Source organism: Oncorhynchus clarkii, chromosome 2 (assembly GCF_045791955.1).
Source record: "Oncorhynchus clarkii lewisi isolate Uvic-CL-2024 chromosome 2, UVic_Ocla_1.0, whole genome shotgun sequence".
NCBI classification, from domain to species: Eukaryota; Metazoa; Chordata; class Actinopteri; order Salmoniformes; family Salmonidae; genus Oncorhynchus; species Oncorhynchus clarkii.
In genome coordinates this window covers 94,735,184-94,762,934 of record NC_092148.1, presented here as the reverse complement: position 1 = coordinate 94,762,934, position 27,751 = coordinate 94,735,184, and the positions used below count along the sequence as shown (strand labels likewise).

The 27,751-nt window shown below is 45.8% G+C and overlaps 1 protein-coding gene across 2 annotated transcripts in view; it reads left to right on the top strand.

The window, feature by feature from the left end:
- Positions 1-23,901, top strand: part of LOC139376586 (secretion regulating guanine nucleotide exchange factor) — a 34,259-nt gene extending 10,358 nt beyond the window's left edge. Inside the window, exons 8-9 of one of the 2 annotated variants that reach the window (XM_071119355.1) lie at positions 3,245-3,281; positions 23,492-23,901. In XM_071119355.1, the coding sequence (XP_070975456.1) occupies positions 3,245-3,281; positions 23,492-23,697 (243 nt within the window). In that variant the 3' untranslated portion in view covers positions 23,698-23,901. Of the gene's footprint in view, positions 1-3,244; positions 3,282-17,407; positions 18,127-23,491 lie in introns of those variants that run through there. The other variant, XM_071119364.1, reaches the window with a different exon arrangement.
- Positions 23,902-27,751: the final 3,850 nt, after the last annotated feature.

Genomic DNA, 27,751 nt, shown 5'->3' with positions numbered 1-27,751 from the left:
GTTGGTTGTTACCTGCATCACTGTCTTGATGTCAGGTTGTTGTACTGGTGCGTTGGTTGTTACCTGCTTCACTGTCTTGATGTCAGGTTGTTGTACTGGTGCGTTGGTTGTTACCTGCATCACTGTCTTGATGTCAGGTTGTTGTACTGGTGCGTTGGTTGTTACCTGTATCACTGTCTTGATGTCAGGTTGTTGTACTGGTGCGTTGGTTGTTACCTGCATCACTGTCTTGATGTCAGGTTGTTGTACTGGTGCGTTGGTTGTTACCTGCATCACTGTCTTGATGTCAGGTTGTTGTACTGGTGCGTTGGTTGTTACCTGTATCACTGTCTTGATGTCAGGTTGTTGTACTGGTGCGTTGGTTGTTACCTGCATCACTGTCTTGATGTCAGGTTGTTGTACTGGTGCGTTGGTTGTTACCTGCATCACTGTCTTGATGTCAGGTTGTTGTACTGGTGCGTTGGTTGTTACCTGCATCACTGTCTTGATGTCAGGTTGTTGTACTGGTGCGTTGGTTGTTACCTGCTGTCTTGATGTCAGGTTGTTGTACTGGTGCGTTGGTTGTTACCTGCATCACTGTCTTGATGTCAGGTTGTTGTACTGGTGCGTTGGTTGTTACCTGCTTCACTGTCTTGATGTCAGGTTGTTGTACTGGTGCGTTGGTTGTTACCTGCATCACTGTCTTGATGTCAGGTTGTTGTACTGGTGCGTTGGTTGTTACCTGCATCACTGTCTTGATGTCAGGTTGTTGTACTGGTGCGTTGGTTGTTACCTGTATCACTGTCTTGATGTCAGGTTGTTGTACTGGTGCGTTGGTTGTTACCTGCTTCACTGTCTTGATGTCAGGTTGTTGTACTGGTGCGTTGGTTGTTACCTGTATCACTGTCTTGATGTCAGGTTGTTGTACTGGTGCGTTGGTTGTTACCTGCATCACTGTCTTGATGTCAGGTTGTTGTACTGGTGCGTTGGTTGTTACCTGCATCACTGTCTTGATGTCAGGTTGTTGTACTGGTGCGTTGGTTGTTACCTGCATCACTGTCTTGATGTCAGGTTGTTGTACTGGTGCGTTGGTTGTTACCTGTATCACTGTCTTGATGTCAGGTTGTTGTACTGGTGCGTTGGTTGTTACCTGCATCACTGTCTTGATGTCAGGTTGTTGTACTGGTGCGTTGGTTGTTACCTGCATCACTGTCTTGATGTCAGGTTGTTGTACTGGTGCGTTGGTTGTTACCTGTATCACTGTCTTGATGTCAGGTTGTTGTACTGGTGCGTTGGTTGTTACCTGCATCACTGTCTTGATGTCAGGTTGTTGTACTGGTGCGTTGGTTGTTACCTGCATCACTGTCTTGATGTCAGATTGTTGTACTGGTGCGTTGGTTGTTACCTGCATCACTGTCTTGATGTCAGGTTGTTGTACTGGTGCGTTGGTTGTTACCTGCTTCACTGTCTTGATGTCAGGTTGTTGTACTGGTGCGTTGGTTGTTACCTGCTTCACTGTCTTGATGTCAGGTTGTTGTACTGGTGCGTTGGTTGTTACCTGCATCACTGTCTTGATGTCAGGTTGTTGTACTGGTGCGTTGGTTGTTACCTGCATCACTGTCTTGATGTCAGGTTGTTGTACTGGTGCGTTGGTTGTTACCTGTATCACTGTCTTGATGTCAGGTTGTTGTACTGGTGCGTTGGTTGTTACCTGCTTCACTGTCTTGATGTCAGGTTGTTGTACTGGTGCGTTGGTTGTTACCTGCATCACTGTCTTGATGTCAGGTTGTTGTACTGGTGCGTTGGTTGTTACCTGCATCACTGTCTTCCCTACTAACCGTGTAATAGAGGAACAGTCCAGTGAAAATCTCACTTCTTTTTTTTCTTTTTTAAGTTCATGTTCTCTTAACTCATAAATAATGTTGTTGACTCATCCTATATTCGTATTTGTGGCCAATGGATGAATTGGAGGAGAAGAAGAAGGAAAAAAAACACTTATAAAAACCTCACCACTAATGTTTGTTTACAAAATAGAGGATAATGTAAGACTCCTCAGTAGGATGACGATGGCCAATCAGTGGTCTAGAGGAGGATGAGCTGGCCAATCAGCGGTCTAGAGGAGGATGAGCTGGCCAATCAGTGGTCTACTAGCATGAATATGTTTAATGACTGGTATAATTACTCCATACGCCCACACCATTCTGTTGCTAGGATACGCCCACAACATTCCGACACGGAAAAGCTGCTTTTTAAACACTTAATTACCATTTCACTCGTATTGTAATTCATTATTGGTCAAATCTGGGAACACTGGACAGATTTATAGCGAATGAAAATGTGCCTTTATGCTCACTCACACCCCAGAGACCCACACCTGTATCATCAGTCCCCCCACATTAACAACCAGGCACCTACACTAAAAAATACACACATACACAAAAAAATACACACTTGTGGATTCGGCTACTTCAGTCACACCCGTTTTTAATAATATAATAAATATTTAACCTTTTATTTAACTGGGCAAGTTTAGTTAAGAACAAATTCTTATTTACAATGATGGCCGACCAGGGAACTGTGGGTTAACTGCCTTGTTCAGGGGCAGAACGACAGATTTACACACTGTTGCTGACAGGTGTATAAAATCGAGCACACAGCCATGCAATCTCCATAGACAAACATTGGCAGTAAAATGGCCCGTACTGAAGTGCTCAGTGACTTTCAATGTGGCACCGTCATAGGATGCCACCATTCCAACAAGTAAGTTTGTTCAATTTCTGTCCTGCTAGAGCTGCCCCGGTCAACTGTAAGTGCTGATATTGTGAAGTGGAAATGTCTAGGAGCAACAACGGCTCAGTCGCGAAGTGGTAGGCCACACAAGCTTCACAGAACGGGACTTCCTACCGAGGTCCAAACTGCCTCTGGAAGCAACGTCAGCTCATGAACTGTTCGTCGGGAGCTTCATGGAATGGGTTTCCATGGCCCGGGCAGCTGCACACAAGCCTAACTTCACCATGCTCAATGCCAATCAACTGCTGGAGTGTAAAGTACACCGTCATTGGAGCAGTGGAAACGCGTTTTCTCTGGAGTGATGAATCGCGTTTCATCTGGCAGTCTGACGGACAAATCGGATAGGTTGACTGTCCTTGGGGAGAGAGTGTGTTTCCTGTCTAGCCTACGTGACTATGTGAGGAATAGACAGGTTGACATTCAACCAATTCATATGATGTAAAGACTTCATCAGGTATTTCATTTCTCTCCACAGATTGCCTGTGGATCTGAACATAACCTTGCCATCGTAGGTATGTATTTATAATATTGTTCAATGAAACTACAAATGATTTGTGGTGTTCTTCTACTGTATTTGGCTATAAATAGACTTTCCCCAAAATAATTGGATGACAAATGAATGTTAAAATGTACTCTGTCAACCCACTAAGAAGAAGCTAGGGAAGAGGAGGGGACAGGGGAGTTGGGAAAATGGGTCAGCAACTATTTTTTTTATTTTTTTAAAAGCATGTTGTTTTCACTACACTAAAGTGCAAGTGACTGAAATGGGACGCGTCCCAAATGAGACACTATGCCCTATATAGTGCACCACTGTTGACCAGAGCCCTATGGATTGCAGCTGGCTCTTATGCGTGACTCATGTTTAGTTACCACAGTACACTGTGCTCTTACTTCCTGGTTTGGGGAACCAACCAGAGTACAAAAATACATGCCAGGCTTAATGTGGCATTATGGGGGAAAAATGAATATTTGATGGGGTTTTCCTCGCCTGTTCACTTCTTCAATAAGTGAAGGATTCTCCCGTCTAATGCATGACAAACCTCTGGGTGAAATGTTAAAATAATTAGTGGTTGAGGGGTAAGTCACATGCAAATTGCCTGCTGGAGACTGAGCATCAATCCCTGCATCCTGTTTCTTCCACTACCTGTCTCCCCTTCCGATTTCCATTCTGCCTCAATACAATGTAAAATACCTTAAGAAATGTATTGAAATTAAATAATTAGTTAGCTATGAAACCCCCTTTTTTTTTTAAATCCAAATGTTGGTGAGGTTAATTACAGTTGACCTGACACACGTCCAAATATGGAATGGAATTGATGGAGAGTTATATGCATAGAATTCAATAGAAATCACACGTTTGATTGGACAGTGTTACCGGTTTTCTTCCGGTGAAAGAGAGGAGGACCAAAAATGCAGCGTGGTTATTTATAAACATCTTTAATAAAGATGAAAATACGAACAATATACAAAACACAAGAAACGTGGAAAAACCGAAACAGCCCTATCTGGTGCAACAAACACAAAGACAGGAACGATCACCCACGAAATACCCTTAACCCAAAGAACCCAAAGAATATGGCTGCCTTAAATATGGTTCCCAATCAGAGACTACGATAAACACCTGCCTCTGATTGAGAACCACTCTAGGCAACCATAGACTTACCTAGAATACTATACTAAACACAATCCCATTAACTACAAAACCCCTAGACAAAACAAACCACATAATTCACCCATGTCACACCCCGGCCTAACCAACATAATAAAGAGAACACAGAATACTAAGACCAGGGCGTGACAGACAGGACCTTTTTAAAGCATTAGTAAGAGAGAGAGAGAGAGATAATGCTTCACAGTTTAACATCGGGGTGAAATGTTAATTATTAATTTTGTTGACGCTTGAGGCGAATTCAAGGGTTTGGATTATAACTATGTCGCCCTATAGGGACTATAATCTTTGGCTACAGGAAGTAATTACTTCTAGGGAAGACGAGTATCACTGACCGAGTTAATCACTCACACACACACACACACAGTATATGCAGAAAATGTGTCACTGACACGGCTAATTAACCCTACTGCCTCTGACCTGGCATGTATCAAGAGAACTTCCCTGGTCATCCCTACTGCCTCTGACCTGGCATGTAATCAAGAGAACTTCCCTGGTCATCCCTACTGCCTCTGACCTGGCATGTAATCAAGAGAACTTCCCTGGTCATCCCTACTGCCTCTGACCTGGCATGTATCAAGAGAACATTCCTGTGGCAAATACCTTATTTGCTTAAAGGCCTGCTGTAGTTCTGATTGGCTACGGAGCAACGGTCCTGGAAGAGACAGATGTTTTTTAGGTTTCATTTACTGCAGTGTCTATTTTCACAAACGCCTTAAGCCCAAACAGGGCGCGCGCCACCGTGCGCAAATTGATTTTGGGGATTTCTCTCACCGTTACAATAACAGGGGAGGTTAGCATTTTTGGAGGGTATGATATTTGTGCGTCTAATTTTCTCACTGATCATTATTCACAACGTACATTCTGAAAGTTTTCAGACCCCTTTACTGTGTTTGTTACGTTATTCTAAAATTGATTAAATTGTTTTTTCTCCCCTCAATTTACACACAATTCCCCATAATGACAAAGCAAAATCATGTATTTATTTTTTTGCTCATTTATTACAAATACAAAAAACAGAAATCACATTTACAAAAGTATTCAGACCCATTACTCAGTATTTTTTTGTTGTTTATTTTTTAAATGTTTTCTTGAATATCCAAAACGTACAATATACCTGCAGTGAAGCCGCTCAACCACTACATCATACCAGTCATCCAACACCAACAGACTCCCATTCAGAGCGACACACCGTAGTATCCAATAGCTCATCCATTCGAGACCCCTCCCACAGCCCCACAGTCCTCCAATAGCTCAACCATTCGAGACCCCTCCCACAGCCCCACAGTCCCCCAATAGCTCAACCATTCGAGACCCCTCCCACAGCCCCACAGTCCTCCAATAGCTCAACCATTCGAGACCCCTCCCACAGCCCCACAGTCCTCCAATAGCTCATCCATTCGAGACCCCTCCCATAGCCCCACAGTCCTCCAATAGCTCAACCATTCGAGACCCCTCCCACAGCCCCACAGTCCTCCAATAGCTCAACCATTCGAGACCCCTCCCACAGCCCCACAGTCCCCCAATAGCTCAACCATTCGAGACCCCTCCCACAGCCCCACAGTCCTCCAATAGCTCAACCATTCGAGACCCCTCCCACAGCCCCACAGTCCTCCAATAGCTCATCCATTCGAGACCCCTCCCACAGCCCCACAGTCCTCCAATAGCGCAACCATTCGAGACCCCTCCCACAGCCCCACAGTCCTCCAATAGCTCAACCATTCGAGACCCCTACCACAGCCCCCTCCCAGAAGAAAAAAAATAACAATAAAAAATACAATTTAATTCCATTCCCCACCCCCAAGAACCCCCCAATGCACCAACAACAACAGAACTAAAGAGAAAAAAGAAAAAGACAGAACAAAACAGCAAAACAACAATGCAAAAAACAACAGGACGTCAAGGACAACTAAAATCATAACAGCCTACTGTATATGTTTGTGTGCATGTCTGGCACTATTACATGTAGGTTTGTGTTCTTGTATGTGTTTATTTGAATGAGAGTGTGTGTGTGTGTGTGTGTGTGTGTGTGTGTGTGTGTGTGCAAACCCCTGCACGGCATCAGCCTCAGGCAAACCGACATTAGCTGTAAAAACACTGCCCCTCAGTGTCATTCAAACATATTTTTAATTATTTTTTTATTTGACTTTATTTTCTACTTTTATCTTTGACCATCATTCTGTGTTCCGCACAGCCACTCCACTCCCACTTGTCTCCAACCCTCAGCCCATCCCATCTATCTCTGCTGGTCACCCTCAGCCCATCCCATCTATCTCTGCTGGCCACCCTCAGCCCATCCCATCTACCTCTGCTGGCCACCCTCAGCCCATCCCATCTATCTCTGCTGGCCACCCTCAGCCCATCCCATCTACCTCTGCTGGCCACCCTCAGCCCATCCCATCTATCTCTGCTGGCCACCCTCAGCCCATCCCATCTACCTCTGCTGGCCACCCTCAGCCCATCCCATCTATCTCTGCTGGTCACCCTCAGCCCATCCCATCTATCTCTGCTGGCCACCCTCAGCCCATCCCATCTACCTCTGCTGGCCACCCTCAGCCCATCCCATCTATCTCTGCTGGTCACCCTCAGCCCATCCCATCTACCTCTGCTGGCCACCCTCAGCCCATCCCATCTACCTCTGCTGGCCACCCTCAGCCCATCCCATCTATCTCTGCTGGTCACCCTCAGCCCATCCCATCTATCTCTGCTGGCCACCCTCAGCCCATCCCATCTACCTCTGCTGGCCACCCTCAGCCCATCCCATCTATCTCTGTTGGCCACCCTCATCCTATCCCATCTATCTCTGCTGGCCACCCTCATCCTATCCCATCTATCTCTGCTGGCCACCCTCAGCCCATCCCATCTATCTCTGCTGGCCACCCTCAGCCCATCCCATCTATCTCTGCTGGCCACCCTCAGCCCATCCCATCTATCTCTGCTGGCCACCCTCAGCCCATCCCATCTAACTCTGCTGGCCACCCTCAGCCCATCCCATCTATCTCTGCTGGTCACCCTCAGCCCATCCCATCTATCTCTGCTGGCCACCCTCAGCCCATCCCATCTACCTCTGCTGGCCACCCTCAGCCCATCCCATCTATCTCTGCTGGCCACCCTCAGCCCATCCCATCTACCTCTGCTGGCCACCCTCAGCCCATCCCATCTATCTCTGCTGGTCACCCTCAGCCCATCCCATCTATCTCTGCTGGCCACCCTCAGCCCATCCCATCTACCTCTGCTGGCCACCCTCAGCCCATCCCATCTACCTCTGCTGGCCACCCTCAGCCCATCCCATCTATCTCTGCTGGCCACCCTCAGCCCATCCCATCTATCTCTGCTGGTCACCCTCATCCTATCCCATCTATCTCTACTGGCCACCCTCAGCCCATCCCATCTATCTCTGCTGGCCACCCTCAGCCCATCCCATCTATCTCTGCTGGCCACCCTCAGCCCATCCCATCTATCTCTGCTGGCCACCCTCAGCCCATCCCATCTACCTCTGCTGGCCACCCTCAGCCCATCCCATCTATCTCTGCTGGTCACCCTCAGCCCATCCCATCTATCTCTGCTGGCCACCCTCAGCCCATCCCATCTACCTCTGCTGGCCACCCTCAGCCCATCCCATCTATCTCTGCTGGTCACCCTCAGCCCATCCCATCTATCTATGCTGGCCACCCTCAGCCCATCCCATCTATCTCTGCTGGTCACCCTCATCCTATCCCATCTATCTCTACTGGCCACCCTCAGCCCATCCCATCTATCTCTGCTGGCCACCCTCAGCCCATCCCATCTATCTCTGCTGGCCACCCTCTTTGGATTTCTACGCAACATCTTTCAACTATGCTGTACTGTTTAATGTACAATTTCACTCTCTCTAATCGAATAGAATCCACAGATTGCGAATTGAAGATAAATACTCTTAGTAAGAGTATTAGTATATTAGTAATTGACTGACCCGGTCTCTCCAGATCTCCTAACAGTACTATTTCTAGGGTCAATTTTTTTTTAGATCAATGCGTTTTCAGCCATTCCTGAACCTGAGACCAGAAATGGGCTACCGGAGGGCAATTCTGTATCGTCACAACAGAATCTGCAGAGCTTTGACGATTTTATGCCCCAAATATTCAACATTTTGTTGGTGGCAAGAATTATATATAATAATTTTAGCTGAAAAGCACCAAGTCTTGAATATTGCATGGTTTTATATATCAACCCATGGAATCTGGTACATCAAAAATCTATTCCCTACTATTTTGCAATCTGTATGGCTCAGATGTCAACATCCTGGTCCTCAAATGAAACTGGTATAACTTTCCTATTTAGACAGACCAGTTCCTCCTCCCGCTGCCACCTGCCTCCTCCATTTTTGGGGTAATGCTGTAATCAATTGGTTGTACTCTTGGATTGAGCAGACCTTCCCGTACAATTCTGATAACTCCATGAAGGACATAACTCTACCATTCCAATTTACAATAGAATTTAAGAACACAATACCCTTTTTCAAACATCTTTCCCATGAATACAGGTATTTTATCAACCAGCACATTTGAGTTCAGCCATAATGTTTGTTGTAATATTTGTTCAGTCTTTTCAGGGGGATGAAATTGAAATTGTAGCCAGCTCTGCAATACTTGTTTGAAAAAGAGACTTTTTCTCAAAGCATAATTTTCAATTAATCGAAAATGAGACATGGCAATCTGCACAAAGGTTAAAAAAAGGTTTTAAAAAAAAATGGATGAGCTTTTCTTAGTAATCTACTTGAGGCTCTTTACTCAGAACTTAGTTGAAGCTCCTTTGGCAACGGTCACCGCCTCGAGTCGTCTTGGGTATGACGCTACAAGCTTGGCACACCTGTATTTGGGGAGTTTTTCCCATTCTTCTCTGCAGATCCTCTCAACATCTGTCAGGTTGGATGGGGAGCGTTGCTGCACAGCTATTTTCAAGTCTCTCCAGAGATGTTTGATCGGGTTCTAGCTGGGCCACTCAAGGACATACAGAGACTTGTCGTTGTTCTGTTGGAAGGTGAACCTTCGCCCCAGTCTCGGTTCCTGAGTGCTCTGAAGCATCAAGGATCTCTCTGTACTTTGCTCTGTTAATCTTTCCCTCAATCCCGTCTAGTCTCCCAGTCCCAGCCTCTGAAAAACATAATGCTGTCACCATGCTTCACCGTAGGGATGTTGCCAGGTTTCTTCCAGACCAAAGAGTTAAATTGGGGTTTCGTCAGACCAGAGAATCTTGTTTCTCATGGTCTGAGTCCTTTAGATCCTTTTTGGCAAACTCCAAATGGGCTGCTTTTTACTGAGGAGTGGCATCCGTCTGGAGTGCTGGGTGGAGTGTTGCAGAGATGGTTGTCCTTCTGGAAGGTTCTCCCATCTCCACAGAGGAACTCTGGAGATCTGTCAGAGTGACCATCGGGTTCTTGGTCACCTCCCTGCCCAAAGCCCTTCTCCCCCGATTGCTCAGTTTGGCCGGGCGGCCATCTCTAGGAAGAGTCTTGATAGTTCCAAACTTCTTCCGCTGTGTTCTTGGAGACCTTCAATGCTGCCAAAAAATTCAGTACCCATCTGTGCCTCGACACAATCCTGTCTCAGATTTCGATTCTCATAGCAAAAGGGTCTGAATACTTATGTAAATAAGGTATTTTAGTTTTCGCTTTGTTTTTGCTTTGTCATTATTGGGAATTTTGTGTAGATTGAGATTCTTAAAAAAAAAAAAAAGTTTTAGAATAAGGCAGTAACGTAACAAAATGTGGGAAAAGTCTTTCTGAATGCACTATAAACAAGTTAGTGCTTTCAATTAATTATTAAATACGTCTTTTCAGTATTTTGAAATGGTTTTGGCTTGCTGAGGATCTTTTTTTTTTTTTAAGCAATATAATTTCTGTCCTCCCTCCTCTTTGTCTAATATTTATCCTAGTCGCTCATCCCATACGCACCACCAGCCCAGACAGAGGCACAGCTAAACCCTTTTGAAAGCAGAAGATTCCTTCGGCATTAAAGTTTGAACACTGACCCAGTTCTTCTGCCTCTGTGTTGGTACCAGAGTGTACTAGGGAGGGGAAACATGGACTCTGGTTGGTCGCTTTCCTCCTGAGGTGTTCACTCGTCCATTACTCCACACAAATTTAAAAGCATTTTGGATCGGTGGAAACAACATGGGCTAGACTAGAGGGAGTTTCCACCATATTTCAGTTCCTTTCAAGTCTGTGAAGGGAAGTGAACAAGTGCAAATTTTGGGAGATGGGAGAGATATTTGAGACACAGACTTAGGGAACCTATTAGAGAGGAGATGTTAGTTGGAGAGAGAACCATAGGGATCCTATTAGAGAGGAGATGTTAGTTGGAGAGAGAACCATAGGGATCCTATTAGAGAGGAGATGTTAGTCGGAGAGACAACCATAGGGATCCTATTAGAGAGGAGATGTTAGTTGGAGAGAGAACCATAGGGATCCTATTAGAGAGGAGATGTTAGTCGGAGAGAGAACCATAGGGATCCTATTAGAGAGGAGATGTTAGTTGATGTTAGTTGGAGAGACAACGGGAAAACTACAATCACCCATACAAGCCTTGTGCCCAATACAATTCAATACAACTTTATTTGTCCGGCGTTACATTAACAATGTGTGTTCTGCTCCGCTGTCCTCTAAACCCGCCTTTCAGCCCCCTCTGTTGTCAGTGGATTATCAATGGCTGTCTCCTCCTAAACCCGCCTTTCAGCCCCCTCCGTTGTCAGTGGATTATCAATGACTGTCTCCTCTAAACCCGCCTTTCAGCTCCCTCTGTTGTCAGTGGATTATCAATGGCTGTCTCCTCCTAAACCCGCCTTTCAGCCCCCTCCGTTGTCAGTGGATTATCAATGACTGTCTCCTCCTAAACCCGCCTTTCAGCCCCCTCCGTTGTCAGTGGATTATCAATGGCTGTCTCCTCCTAAACCCGCCTTTCAGCCCCCTCCGTTGTCAGTGGATTATCAATGGCTGTCTCCTCCTAAACCCGCCTTTCAGCCCCCTCCGTTGTCAGTGGATTTTCAATGGCTGTCTCCCAAATGGTAAACTGTTCCTTTTTATATAGTGTACTACAGTACTTTTGACCGGAGCCCCACGGTTCCTGGTGAAATGTAGCGCTCAAAATGTGGAATATGGTGCGATATTGGGACGTAGCTAATGATATTACAGAGCTTCTCCTCGCGGTTGCCAGCAGCATACCACCCTGCAGCATACCACCCTGTAGCATACCACCCAGCAGCATACCACCCTGGAGCATACCACCCTGCATCCCACTGCTGGCTTGCCTCTGAAGCTAAGCAGGGTTGGTCCCGGTCAGTTCCTGGACGGGAGACCAGATGCTGCTGGAAGTGGTGTTGGAGGGCCAGTAGGAGGCACTCTTTCCTCTGGTCTAAAAAAAAAATATATCCCAATGCCCCAGGACAGTGATTGGGGACATTGCCCTGTGTAAGATGCAGTGTTTAGGATGGAGCGTTTAAACGGGTGTCCTGATTCTGGTCACTAAAGATCCCATGGCACTTATTGTTAGAGTAGGGGTGTTAAACCTGGTTTCCTGGCAAAATTCCCAATATGGCCCTCATACCATCACGGTCACCTACTCATCCCCAGCTTCCAATTGGCTCATTAGGTCTCTTACTAATGTTCAGATGTAGACTGGACAATGTGTCTTGACGATGTAGACTGGCCAATGTGTCTTGACGATGTAGACTGGCCAATGTGTCTTGACGATGTAGACTGGCCAATGTGTCTTGACGCTGTAGACTGGCCAATGTGTCTTGCCGCTGTAGACTGGCCAATGTGTCTTGACGCTGTAGACTGGCCAATGTGTCTTGACGCTGTAGACTGGCCAATGTGTCTTGACGCTGTAGACTGGCCAATGTGTCTTGACGCTGTAGACTGGCCAATGTGTCTTGACGCTGTAGACTGGCCAATGTGTCTTGACGCTGTAGACTGGCCAATGTGTCTTGACGCTGTAGACTGGCCAATGTGTCTTGACGCTGTAGACTGGCCAATGTGTCTTGACGCTGTAGACTGGCCAATGTGTCTTGACGCTGTAGACTGGCCAATGTGTCTTGACGATGCTGCGGAATTAAGGAATTTTAGATTTTGTGTCGAGTGTGTGTCTCTGTCGCTCTCCTCTCTCTGTCATGTTTTCTTTTTGTGTGTTCTTGGACAGGATATATATTGTGGAACAGGATGTACAAACTATGCACTTAGTTGCCACGGCAACGTCCGTAGCGGTGTTCTGTATCTGTGTGTTCCGGTGTGGGGAGTGTGTCCTTGAATGAACAAAGCACCACACCTGAGGTTCTCTTCTCTCTCTCTCCTCTCGCCATACATTTACATTACATTTAATCATTTTAGCAGACGCTCTTATCCAGAGCAACTTAGTTTAAATGCATTCATCTTAAAGATAACACATTTTAACAAGCAAACGTGGAACAATTTATTCTCCACGCTCCACTTTTACTCAGTGGCCAGTTTATTAGGTACACCCATTGACATTCCCGCACCACCTCCACCAGCCCGTACCGTTGATACCACCTCCACCAGTCCGTACCGTTGACACCACCTCCACCAGCCCGTACAGTTGACACCATAACACCACCTCCACCAGCCTGTACCGTTGACACCACCTCCACCAGCCTGTACCGTTGACACCACCTCCACCAGCCTGTACCGTTGACACCACCTCCACCAGCCTGTACCGTTGACACCACCTCCACCAGCCTGTACCGTTGACACCATCTCCACCAGCCTGTACCGTTGACACCATCTCCACCAGTCCGTACCGTTGACACCACCACACCACCGTCACCAGCCTGTACCGTTGACACCACCTCCACCAGCCTGTACCGTTGACACCACCTCCACCAGCCCGTACTGTTGACACCATAACACCACCTCCACCAGCCTGTACCGTTGACACCACCTCCACCAGCCTGTACCGTTGACACCATAACACCACCTCCACCAGCCTGTACCGTTGACACCACCTCCACCAGCCTGTACCGTTGACACCACCTCCACCAGCCTGTACCGTTGACACCATAACACCACCTCCACCAGCCTGTACCGTTGACACCACCTCCACCAGCCTGTACCGTTGACACCACCTCCACCAGCCTGTACCGTTGACACCATCTCCACCAGTCCGTACCGTTGACACCACCACACCACCGTCACCAGCCTGTACCGTTGACACCACCTCCACCGGCCCGTACCGTTGACACCACCTCCACCAGCCTGTACCTTTGACACCACCTCCACCAGCCTGTACCGTTGACACCATCTCCACCAGTCCGTACAGTTGACACCACCACACCACCGTCACCAGCCTGTACCGTTGACACCACCTCCACCGGCCCGTACTGTTGACACCACCTCCACCAGCCCGTACCGTTGACACCACCTCCACCAGCCTGTACCGTTGACACCACCACACCACCGTCACTAGCCTGTACCGTTGACACCATCACACCACCTCCACCAGCCCGTACCATTGACACCACCTCCACCAGCCTGTACCGTTGACACCACCACACCACCTCCACCAGCCGGTACCGTTGACACCACCACACCACCTCCACCAGCCTGTACCGTTGACACCATCACACCACCTCCACCAGCCCGTACCATTGACACCACCTCCACCAGCCTGTACCGTTGACACCACCTCCACCAGCCTGTACCGTTGACACCACCACACCACCGTCACTAGCCTGTACCGTTGACACCATCACACCACCTCCACCAGCCCGTACCATTGACACCACCTCCACCAGCCTGTACCGTTGACACCACCACACCACCTCCACCAGCCGGTACCGTTGACACCACCACACCACCTCCACCAGCCTGTACCGTTGACACCATCACACCACCTCCACCAGCCCGTACCATTGACACCACCTCCACCAGCCCGTACCGTTGACACCACCTCCACCAACCTGTACCGTTGACACCACCTCCACCAGCCCGTACCGTTGACACCACCTCCACCAGCCTGTACCGTTGACACCACCTCCACCAGATCAGCGTGGCGGATGTGTTGTTACCTACTCTTACCACCTGGGGGCGGCCCATCAGGAAGTCCAGGATCCAGTTGCAGAGGGAAGTGTTTAGTTCCAGGATCCAGGGGGGGGGGGGGGGGGGGGGGGGGCGTCGATAGTTACATATCGAAATATTATTTTGGACGATATTAAAGATACTAGCTAAGGTATTTAAAAATAATTGCGTCAGCTAGCGCGAGTTGGCTGTATCTGCACGAAAACTGGACGGGAGACCATCCTAGAGCTTTTTTTCCGTCTTTTTAAATAGTGAGCCATGTTTTCAGCACTTCTTTTATTTTTTACATGACTGATCAAAACTCATTTTCTCTCTCTTGCTACTCTGCAGCAGACATATAGTGAGCGATATGTTTGGAGCATATTAAATCTCTATAAAATTGCCGTATCGAATCACAATACATATACACAGTACACATTTCAGCCTACTCATTCCAGGGTTTTTCTTTATTTTTAAAACTATTTTCTATTTTCAAAACTATGAAATAACACATATGGAATTATGTAGTAACCTGTATTGAACACGAGGGGAGACAGAGAGCTGGTTTCTAGCGCAGAACGCAGCAGGTGTTTATTGTAAAGGACCACAGGAGGAGGCAGGTAGCTGGGTCCAGGAGGAGGCAGGTAGCTGGGTCCAGGAGGAGGCAGAAGGTCATACACAGGAGGAGGCAGGTAGCTAGGTCAGGCACAAGGTCATACACAGGAGGCTGCAGCTAGCTGGGTCCAAGAACAGGGAGAAGGTCATACACAGGAGGAGGCAGGTAGCTGGGTCCAGGGGCAGGCAGAAGGTCATACACAGGAGGAGGCAGGTAGCTGGGTCCAGGGGCAGGCAGCAGGTCATACACAGAAGGAGGCAGGTAGCTGGGTCCAGGGGCAGGCAGAAGGTCATACACAAGAGGAGGCAGGTAGCTGGGTCCAGGGGCAGGCAGCAGGTCATACACAGGAGGAGGCAGGTAGCTGGGTCCAGGGGCAGGCAGAAGGTCATACAAAGGAGGAGGCAGGTAGCTTGGTCCAGGGGCAGGCAGAAGGTCATACACAGGAGGAGGCAGGTAGCTGGGTCCAGGGGCAGGCAGAAGGTCATACACAGGAGGAGGCAGGTAGCTGGGTCCAGGGGCAGGCAGAAGGTCATACACAGGAGGAGGCAGGTAGCTGGGTCCAGGGACAGGCAGAAGGTCATACACAGGAGGAGGCAGGTAGCTGGGTCCAGGGGCAGGCAGAAGGTCATACACAGGAGGAGGCAGGTAGCTGGGTCCAGGGGCAGGCAGAAGGTCATACACAGGAGGAGGCAGGTAGCTGGGTCCAGGGGCAGGTAGCTGGGTCCAGGGGCAGGCAGAAGGTCATACACAGGAGGAGGCATGTCGCTGGGTCCAGGGGCAGGTAGCTGGGTCCAGGGGCAGGTAGCTGGGTCCAGGGGCAGGCAGAAGGTCATACACAGGAGGAGGCAGGTAGCTGGGTCCAGGGGTAGGCAGAAGGTCATACACAGGAGGAGGCAGGTAGCTGGGTCCAGGGGCAGGCAGAAGGTCATACACAGGAGGAGGCAGGTAGCTGGGTCCAGGGACAGGCAGAAGGTCATACACAGGAGGAGGCAGGTAGCTGGGACCAGGGGCAGGCAGAAGGTCATACACAGGAGGAGGCAGGTAGCTGGGTCCAGGGGCAGGTAGCTGGGTCCAGGGGCAGGTAGCTGGTTCCAGGGGCAGGTAGCTGGGTCCAGGGGCAGGTAGCTGGGTCCAGGGGCAGGTAGCTGGGTCCAGGGGCAGGTACGTGGGTCCAGGGGCAGGCAGAAGGTCATACACCGGGATTCCAAAAAGGTAACAGTACAGGCAGGGAAAAGGCTAATAACGTAGTCTGGGAGATGTGGCAAGACGTTGATGACAGGAAATCTGATAAGCAGAAAACGTTGTTATTGAGGATGACCAAACACTATGATACACGGGAGGACTAATATGGGAATGAACAGAGCTCAGAATAGAATGTTTTACAAAACCAACAAGACCTCACAGTGATGGGGTGCAAAGAACTGAACTAAATAGTGTGTGATAATGACATACAGGTGTGTGAACAGGTGATCAGAATTCAGGTGATTGGGATCTGGAGAGTGAACTGCGTTCAGGGGATCTAGGTGTTTGAGGGTGTGAGTTGGAGAGTGAGCTGTGTTCAGTGGATCTAGGTGTTTGAGAGTGTGAGCTGTGTTCAGGGGATCTATGTGTTGGAGAGTGCGCTGTGTTCAGGGGATCTGCGTGTTTGAGGGTGTGAGTTGGAGAGTGAGCTGCGTTCAGGGGATCTATGTGTTTGAGAGTGAGCTGCGTTCAGGGGATCTAGGTGTTTGAGGGTGTGAGTTGGAGAGTGAGCTGCGTTCAGGGGATCTATGTGTTTGAGAGTGAGCTGCGTTCAGGGGATCTAGGTGTTTGAGATAACCCTATTTGGTAAGAGACCAAGTCCATATTATGGCAAGAACAGATCAAATAAGCAAAGAGAAACGACAGTCCATCATTACCTTAAGACATGAAAGTCAGTCAATCTGGAACATTTGTGCAGTTGCAAAAACCATCAAGCGCTCTGATGAAACTGGCTCTCATGAGGTCCGCCACAGGAAAGGAAGACCCAGAGTTACCTCTGCTGCAGAGGATATGTTCATTAGAGTTACCAGCCTCAGAAATTGCAGCCCAAATAAATGCTTCACAGAGTTCAAGTAACAGACACATCTCAACGTCAACTGTTCAGAGGAGACTGTGTGAATCAGGTCTTCATGGTCAAATTGCTGCAAAGAAACCACTACTAAAGGACACAAGCTTTGCTTGTGACACTGTCTGTGATTTATTTAGAATTCAAGGCACACAGCATTCTGCAGCGATATGCCATCCCATCTGGTTTGCACTTAATCCCACTATCATTTGTTTTCAACAGGACAATGACCCAACACACCTCCAGGCTGTGTAAGGGCTATTTGACCAAGGAGGAGATTGATGGAGTGCTTTATCAGATGACCTGGCCTCCACAATCTCCCAAACTCAACTCTATTGAGATGGTTTGGGATGAGTTGGACCGCAGAGTGAAGGAAAAGCAGCCAACAAGTGTTCAGCATATGTGGGAACTCCTTCAAGACTGTTGGAAAAGCATTCCTCATGAAGCTGGCTGAGAGAATACCAAGACTGTTTAAAGCTGTCCTCAAGGCAAAGGGTGGCTACTTTGAAGAATCTCAAATATATATAAAAAAAATAATAATAATTGTCACTACATGATTCGATGTGTTATTTCATGGTTTTGATGTCTTCAGTATATTCACTTTATTCTACAATGTATAAAATAGTTTTTTTAAATAAAGGAAAACCCTTGAATGAGTAGATGTGTCCAAACTTTTGACTGGTACTGTATAATCGTGAAAATCACAATACATATCGTATTGACACCTAAGTATGCTGATTATATGGTACGGTGAGGTCTCAGCCCTAGTTGTCATATCACACTGGCATAAGCTGCCTGCTGGGAGACATCTTGGTCTGTGACACATCTTGGTCTGGGAGACATCTTGGTCTGTGACACATCTTGGTCTGGGAGACATCTTGGTCTGTGACACATCTTGGTCTGGGAGACATCTTGGTTGAAGACATCTTGGTCTGGGAGACATCTTGGTCTGGGAGACATCTTGGTCTGGGAGACATCTTGGTCTGGGAGACATCTTGGTTGAAGACATCTTGGTCTGTGAGACATCTTGGTCTGGGAGACAACTTGGTCTGTGAGACATCTTGGTCTGGGAGACAACTTGGTCTGTGAGACATCTTGGTCTGGGAGACAACTTGGTCTGTGACACATCCTGGTCTGTGAGACCGAGACAACTTGTTTTATCTGTTCTCTCTGCTGACACAGAACCCAGAGGCTTTTGATCCATTGGTCAGAAAAAAATAAGAGGGAGATGGAGAGATAAAGGGATTCACTCGATGAAAGGAGGGAGAGAGAAATGGGGGAAGAAACAGAAAACGGACAGAACATTGGGATGGGTAGATTGAACGCTTGAAGATGTGAGCTGTGTTGCCGTGACAACGGGGCCTATTAGTTAACCGAACTGTGTTGCCATGGCACGTGTCTCCACGGTGATGCAGCCCTGTCCGGACCACACCCACTAAACCAACAAGCTCCTTTACCAGCTGTCTGAGAGGGAACAGAGAAGAGAAAAGGTGCAGAGACTGTCTGGAGCTGAATGGCAGTGTGTGTGTTTTAACTTTTGTTGAGCACCAAAGGGGGGGGGGGGGGGGGGGGGATCTGTGTTCACCTATTTGAATCTACACAGACTACTTTGAAGTCATTGGATTTTTTAAAATTGTTTTATACCCAACCATTTTTCCTATTCTAGTTGAGCAAATGTGTAATCCTCATTGCCTGGCCATGCAACATCTGAGAAACGAGTGGTGTATTACCAACTAGTTAGTGTTGTATTACCAACTTGTGATGTATAACCAACTACCAACTGGTGATGTATAACCAACTAGTGATGTCTAACCAACTAGTGATGTATAACCAACTAACAACTAGTGATGTCTAACCAACTAGTGATGTATAACCAACTAACAACTAATGTTGTATAACCATCTAGTGATGTATAACCAACTACCAACTAGTGATGTATAACCAACTAGGGATGTATAACCAGCTAGTAATGTATAACCAACTACCAACTAGTGCTGTATAACCAACTAGTGCTGTATAACCAACTAGTGCTGTATAACCAACAAGTGATGTATAACCAACTAGTGCTGTATAACCAACTAGTGCTGTATAACCAACTAGTGCTGTATAACCAACAAGTGATGTATAACCAACTAGTGCTGTATAACCAACTAGTGCTGTATAACCAACTAGTGCTGTATAACCAACTAGTGCTGTATAACCAACTAGTGCTGTATAACCAACTAGTGCTGTATAACCAACAAGTGATGTATAACCAACTAGTGCTGTATAACCAACTAGTGCTGTACAACCAACTAGTGCTGTATAACCAACTACCAACTAGTGCTGTAAAACCAACTAGTGCTGTATAACCAACTAGTGATGTATAACCAACTAGTTAGTGCTGTAAAACCAACTAGTGCTGTATAACCAACTAGTGCTGTATAACCAACTAGTGCTGTATAACCAACAAGTGATGTATAACCAACTAGTTAGTGCTGTAAAACCAACTAGTGCTGTATAACCAACTAGAGCTGTATAACCAACAAGTGATGTATAACCAACTACCAACTAGTGCTGTAAAACCAACTAGTGCTGTATAACCAACTAGTGCTGTATAACCAACTAGTGATGTATAACCAACTAGTGATGTATAACCAACTAGTGCTGATTAACCAACTAGTGCTGTAAAACCAACTAGTGCTGTATAACCAACTAGTGCTGTATAACCAACTAGTTAGTGCTGTAAAACCAACTAGTGTTGTATAACCAACTACCAACTAGTGATGTATAACAGACTAGTACTCATTAACCAACTAGTGTTGTATAACCAACTACCAACTAGTGATGATTAAACAACTAGTGCTGTACAACCAACTACCAACTAGTGATGTCTAACCAACTAGTGATGTCTAACCAACTAGTGTTGTATAACCAACTAGTGCTGTATAACCAACTAAGGATGATTAAACAACTAGTGATGTATAACCAACTAGTGCTGATTAACCAACTAATGCTGTATAACCAACTAGTTAGTGCTGTAAAACCAACTAGTGTTGTATAACCAACTACCAACTAGTGATGTATAACAGACTAGTACTCATTAACCAACTAGTGTTGTATAACCAACTACCAACTAGTGATGATTAAACAACTAGTGCTGTATAACCAACTACCAACTAGTGATGTCTAACCAACTAGTGTTGTATAACCAACTAGTGCTGTATAACCAACTAAGGATGATTAAACAACTAGTGATGTCTAACCAACTAGGGCTGTATAACCAACTGCCAACTAGTGCTGTATAACCAACTACTGACTAGTGATGTCTAACCATTGACCAACTAGTGATGTCTAACCAATGACCAACTAGTGATGTCTAACCAATGACCAACTAGGGCTGTATAACCAACTGCCAACTAGTGATGTCTAACCAACTAGTTAGTGCTGTAAAACCAACTAGTGCTGTATAACCAACTAGTGCTGTATAACCAACAAGTGATGTATAACCAACTAGTGCTGTATAACCAACTAGTGCTGTATAACCAACTAGTTAGTGCTGTAAAACCAACTAGTGCTGTATAACCAACTAGTGCTGTATAACCAACAAGTGATGTATAACCAACTAGTTAGTGCTGTATAACCAACTAGTTAGTGCTGTATAACCAACAAGTGATGTATAACCAACAAGTGATGTATAACCAACTAGTGCTGATTAACCAACTAATGCTGTATAACCAACTAGTTAGTGCTGTAAAACCAACTAGTGTTGTATAACCAACTACCAACTAGTGCTGTATAACCAACTAGTGCTGTATAACCAACAAGTGATGTATAACCAACTAGTGCTGATTAACCAACTAATGCTGTATAACCAACTAGTTAGTGCTGTAAAACCAACTAGTGTTGTATAACCAACTACCAACTAGTGATGTATAACAGACTAGTACTCATTAACCAACTAGTGTTGTATAACCAACTACCAACTAGTGATGATTAAACAACTAGTGCTGTTTAACCAACTACCAACTAGTGATGTCTAACCAACTAGTGTTGTATAACCAACTAGTGCTGTATAACCAACTAAGGATGATTAAACAACTAGTGATGTCTAACCAACTAGGGCTGTATAACCAACTGCCAACTAGTGCTGTATAACCAACTACTGACTAGTGATGTCTAACCATTGACCAACTAGTGATGTCTAACCAATGACCAACTAGTGATGTCTAACCAATGACCAACTAGGGCTGTATAACCAACTGCCAACTAGTGATGTCTAACCAACTAGTGATGTCTAACCAATGACCAACTAGGGCTGTATAACCAACTACCAACTAGTGATGTCTAACCAACTAGTGATGTCTAACCATTGACCAACTAGTGCTGTATAACCAACTAGTGATGTCTAACCAACTAGTGACTAGTGATGTCTAACCAATGACCAACTAGTGCTGTATAACCAATGTGTTGTATTACCTACTACATACTCGTGTTGCATAACCAACTCCTATAGTCAATGTCATGTCAGGCTAGTTGTCCTGTATCTGTCAGGTCCAACTGACCAGTGTATGTCTGGTCCAACTGACCAGTATATGATGTCTGGTCCAACTGACCAGTGTATGTCTGGTCCAACTGACCAGTGTATGTCTGGTCCAACTGACCAGTATATGATGTCTGGTCCAACTGACCAGTGTATGTCTGGTCCAACTGACCAGTATATGTCTGGTCCAACTGACCAGTATATGTCTGGTCCAACTGACCAGTATATGTCTGGTCCAACTGACCAGTATATGTCTGGTCCAACTGACCAGTATATGATGTCAGGTCCAACTGACCAGTATATGATGTCTGGTCCAGCTGACCAGTATATGATGTCAGGTCCAACTGACCAGTCTATGTCTGGTCCAACTGACCAGTATATGATGTCAGGTCCAACTGACCAGTCTATGTCTGGTCCAACTGACCAGTATATGTCTGGTCCAACTGACCAGTATATGATGTCTGGTCCAGCTGACCAGTATATGATGTCAGGTCCAACTGACCAGTCTATGTCTGGTCCAACTGACCAGTATATGTCTGGTCCAACTGACCAGTATATGATGTCAGGTCCAACTGACCAGTATATGTCAGGTCCAACTGACCAGTATATGATGTCAGGTCCAACTGACCAGTATATGATGTAAGGTCCAACTGACCAGTATATGTCTGGTCCAACTGACCAGTAAATGTCTGGTCCAACTGACCAGTATATCTCTGGTCCAACTGACCAGTATATGATGTCTGGTCCAGCTGACCAGTATATGTCAGGTCCAACTGACCAGTATATGATGTCAGGTCCAACTGACCAGTATATGATGTCAGGTCCAACTGACCAGTCTATGTCTGGTCCAACTGACCAGTATATGATGTCAGGTCCAACTGACCAGTATATGTCAGGTCCAACTGACCAGTATATGTCTGGTCCAACTGACCAGTATATGATGTCAGGTCCAACTGACCAGTATATGTCAGGTCCAACTGACCAGTATATGTCTGGTCCAACTGACCAGTATATGTCTGGTCCAACTGACCAGTATATGATGTCTGGTCCAGCTGACCAGTATATGATGTCAGGTCCAACTGACCAGTCTATGTCTGGTCCAACTGACCAGTATATGATATCTGGTCCAACTGACCAGTATATGATGTCAGGTCCAACTGACCAGTATATGTCAGGTCCAACTGACCAGTATATGTCTGGTCCAACTGACCAGTATATGTCTGGTCCAACTGACCAGTATATGTCTGGTCCAACTGACCAGTATATGATGTCAGGTCCAACTGACCAGTATATGTCTGGTCCAACTGACCAGTATATGATGTCTGGTCCAACTGACCAGTATATGATGTCAGGTCCAACTGACCAGTCTATGTCTGGTCCAACTGACCAGTATATGATGTCAGGTCCAACTGACCAGTATATGATGTCAGGTCCAACTGACCAGTATATGATGTCAGGTCCAACTGACCAGTATATGTCTGGTCCAACTGAGTTGGGAAGTGTTTTTGCACTCAACTGTTTTTACCGATTCTAGTTGGTGATCTCTCAGCCTGGTCACACCAGATCGATTTGTGTTGTCTTCTCTCAGCCTGGTCACACCAGATCAGTTTGTGCTGTCTTCTCTTAGCCTGGTCAGACCAGATCAGTTTGTGCTATCTTGCCAACTCCTATGGTCATTGTCATGCCAAACATGTACAGATCTGGGATCAGGGTAGTAATCTCCTGTTTGTTATCTCTAACTGACCAGTGTCCTCTACCCTCCTCTCCTCATCTCTCCTCTCCAGGGGGTCGCCTGCTCTCTTGGGGGTGGAACGAACATGGGATGTGTGGGGACGGTTCCGAGACAGATGTCAGCGAACCACAGCCCATTCCTGCCCTCCGGCCTCTTGTGATTGGCTGTGGCGCTGGCCACTCTATGGCATTGTGTGCTGTGAGGACAGGTGAAGAGGAGTCTACAGAGGACATGGAGATAGAACAAGCTACCCTATAGTTTGAAACTAGCCTGTTTGAGCTAACTTATCAGGACTGTACCTGGGTAAGATCGCTGACCGCTAGTGCCGCTGATTTGAAGCTCAATGTCTATTGTTTTATCTCTATGGCAGAGGACACCCGGCTCACTGTGGGGCGTGGGAGTAACATGATAGGGTATGAATCAATGATCACCCAGTCTATGGGGAATGAGCCTCAGGGGAAAATCTGGGAGGAGGACATTCTGAAGGTTGTAAAGTATGTGGGTGTGTCTGTCTGAGCAAAATAGCCAAACCCCGCTATGATTGCTTTGTTGCTGGCCAAAGTAAGGCACGTGTAAGTTCAGTATGACCGGTCTAACTGCCTTCGTAATATATTTTTTCCATCTATGACACATTGCCCTTTTTTGTTCCAAGAGGCCGTACTCACAAAGCCTGTCAGAGTAGGAGGGGCTGATCTAGGATCAATTCTACTTCAATTCTAATCCATTCAGAATGTAAACCCCATTTCCAAATGTTCCTAACTGAAAAGCATTGAATTGAATTGAAATTTCAATGCACATCCTGAATTGACTGGAATTAAACATTGGAATTGACCCTAAACCTACAGTCCATGTAATCATATTCTTGTTGTCATTTTAAAAGGCGAAACCGATCCTAGATCAGCACACACTAGATACATACGGCCCCAGGTCTGTATTCAAACTGTAAGACGGCAAAATAAATATTGTTTTTGGCGTTAGAGACGGGTGAGTTATGTATGATCAGGGACAGAGGCTGTCATTTCTCGAGCCCAGTCCAGATATGATTCAGGTCAGGGAGATGGATACACAAGTCTGTTAGTCTATACATGAATGCCTATGTCCCAAGACATAAAGTACCAGTCAAAAGTTTGGGCGCACCTACTCATTCAAATCAAATCAAATGTATTTATGTAGCCCTTCGTACATCAGCTGATATCTCAAAGTGCTGTACAGAAACCCAGCCTAAAACCCCAAACAAGGGTTTTTCTATATATTTTTTTATTATTTTCTACATTGTAGAATAATTTGTAAAGACTTCAAAACTATGAAATAACAGGTATGGAATCATGTAGTAACCAAAAAGTGTTAAACAAAATATATTATTTTAGATTCTTCAAAGTAGCTAACTTTTGCCTTGATGACAGCTTTGTACACTCTTTGCATTCTCTCAACCAGTTTCATGAGGAATGCTTTTCCAACAGTCTTGAAGGAGTTCCCACATATGCTGAACACTTGTTGGCTGCTTTTCCTTCACTCTGCGGTCCAACTCATCCCAAACCATCTCAATTGCGTTGAGGTCGGGCGATTGTGGAGGCCAGGTCATTTGATAAAGCACTCCATCACTCTACTCCTTGGTCAAATAGCCCTTACACAGCCTGGAGGTGTGTTTTGGGTCATTGCCCTTTTGAAAAATAGATGGGATGGCGTATCGCTGCAGAATGCTGTGGTAGCCATGCTGGTTAAGTGTAAATCACACCTCCTCCTCCATGCTTCACGGTGGGAACCACACATGCAGAGATCATACGTCATAGAGATCATAAACTCTGTGTCTCACACGGCGGTTGGAACCAAAAATATCAGATTTGGACTAATCAGACCAAAGGACAGATTTCCGCTCGTGTTTCTTGGCCCAAGCAGGTCTCTTCTTATTATTGGTGTCCTTTAGTAGTGGGTTCTTTGCAGCAATTCAACCATGAAGGCCTGATTCACACAGTCTTCTCTGAACAGTTGATGTTGAGATGTGTCTGTTACTTAAACTCTGAAGCATTTATTTGTGCCTCAATCTGAGGCTGGTAACTCTAATGAACTTATCCTCTGCAGCAGAGGTAACTCTGGGTCTTCCTTTCCTGTGGCAGGTCCTCATGAGAGCCAGTTTCATCAGAGCGCTTGATGGTGTTTGCAACTGCGCTACATTTTTTTTATTTCATTTAACTAGGCAAGTCAGTTAAGAACAAATTCTTATTTTCAATGACGGCCTAGGAACAGTGCCTGTTCAGGGGCAGAACGACAGATGTGTACCTTGTCAGCTCAGGGATTTGAACTTGCAACCTTCCGGTTACTGGTCCAACGCTCCAACCACGAGGCCACCCTGCCGCCCCATGATTCCATATGTGTTATTTCATAGTTTTGATGTCTTCACTATTATTCCACAACATAGTGAGCAGTTCAAAGTTTCGACTGGTCCTTTCCCAGTTTGTCTTCCTGATTGATTCATAGGATACATAGATCCATGCCTAGGGCCCTATATATATATATATATATATATCCCCTCTTGGCCCTTCCCTCTCCTCTTGTCATGTCAGTGTAGATTCTCATTGATTAACATGGCTACTGATGGCCTGAAGTATATGCTAGGCCAGTGCTGTAGTCCCATCTCTCCAAGTCTGTCACTGCAGTGATCTTGACTGACAGAAAACACTCAAATCTGTGTCCCAAATGGCGCCCCTAATTCCCTTTTGTAGGGCACATGTCTCATAGGGCTCTGGTCAAAAGGAGTGTACTTTTTAAGGAATAGGGTTCTGGTCAAAAGTAGTGCACTATATAGAGGGAATAGGGTTCTATAGGGCTCTGGTCTAAAGTAGTGCACTATATAGGGAATAGGGTTCTATAGGGCTCTGGTCTAAAGTAGTGCAATATATAGAGGGAATAGGGTTCTATAGGGTTCTGGTCTATAGTAGTGCACTATATAGGGAGTAGGGTTCTATAGGGCTCTGGTCTAAAATAGTGCACTATATAGGGAGTAGGGTGCCATTTGGGACACATTTCAGGCTATACTGTTATATAGTGCAATATTGATATTTTCTCCGCTGGCCCCATAGAATCCTATATGTGTACCAGTCCGATTTAAAGGTTATAGGGGTCATATTTGTCAGAATTACTGATGTTTGAAGGCCATGTATAAGAGGTGATATAAGGATTGTATGACTGTCTTTTACTGTATGTTATGGGGTTATGTTTACATTGAAATACTGCAGGTGTTCTGTCAAATCCTGTCTTGTTTAAATGTTTCCAATTTGAATGGCCCTTGACACCTCTGATGGTGTCTGTCTGTCTGTCTGTCTGTCTGTCTGTCTGTCTGTCTGTCTGTCTGTCTGTCTGTCTGTCTGTGTGTCTACCTGTCTGTCTGTCTGTCTGTCTGTCTGTCTGTCTGTCTGTCTGTCTGTCTGTGTGCATTCTGATAAGCGATCGTACAGTTTGCAGAATATATTACAATATCGTCGTGTATGTTTATCTTTGCAAAGAAATATATGATATGGGATTGGGCGGCAGCCTGAAAACATTGATCTCACTGAAATATGAAATTGTGATGAAAAAATGGCTATAAAAAAGACGACATAAAATGAAGATAAACCAATGAATTACCATCTTTTGACTTTCTTCAAAAAATAAATCAACACTCATTGAAAAATAATCGTATGTGTTTTTAAAATGTTTATTTATTTTTTTTCACTATTTAAATGTACACTCTGACTCTGAACTGTTTCAGAACTTTTCAGGAAAAAAATACACAGAAATCCCTAAATAACAAACCAGTTGAAACGAACACCCTGCAAATAACTAGACACACAGAATGTACACTGTTCAAAGCAAACACTGTTCGAGTTTCACAAAAAACGGACCACAATAGTTTCCTGTTTGTTTGGGTTAATGATTGTTATAAAGGAATTACTGCTGGGTCGTATTCATTAGGAGATGGAACGGAAAACGTTTCAAAATGTTTTAAAAACGTGTTACTTATTGGATTAATTTCAACAAGTCCCTCCCTTGTTTTAGTCCGTTTACTTCCGTTTTGCTGCCTAATGAACATGACCCTGTTGTTTGTTCCATGTTGGACACCATAGTTTCCTCCCATTGTGCTCAGTGAGTTCCATTGGCAGCCATTGGTCCAGCTGTGTTCTGTCAGGAAGCACATCGACATCTCCGTAAACTGTCAGTCAGTAGGCAGTGTGTTTTTGTAGTTGGTTTCATAAACATGTTGGTCCCTTAATAACAGTAATTACCATATTTAATATTACAAATGATGTAAACTGGGGAATAACCCTTGACTTAAAGC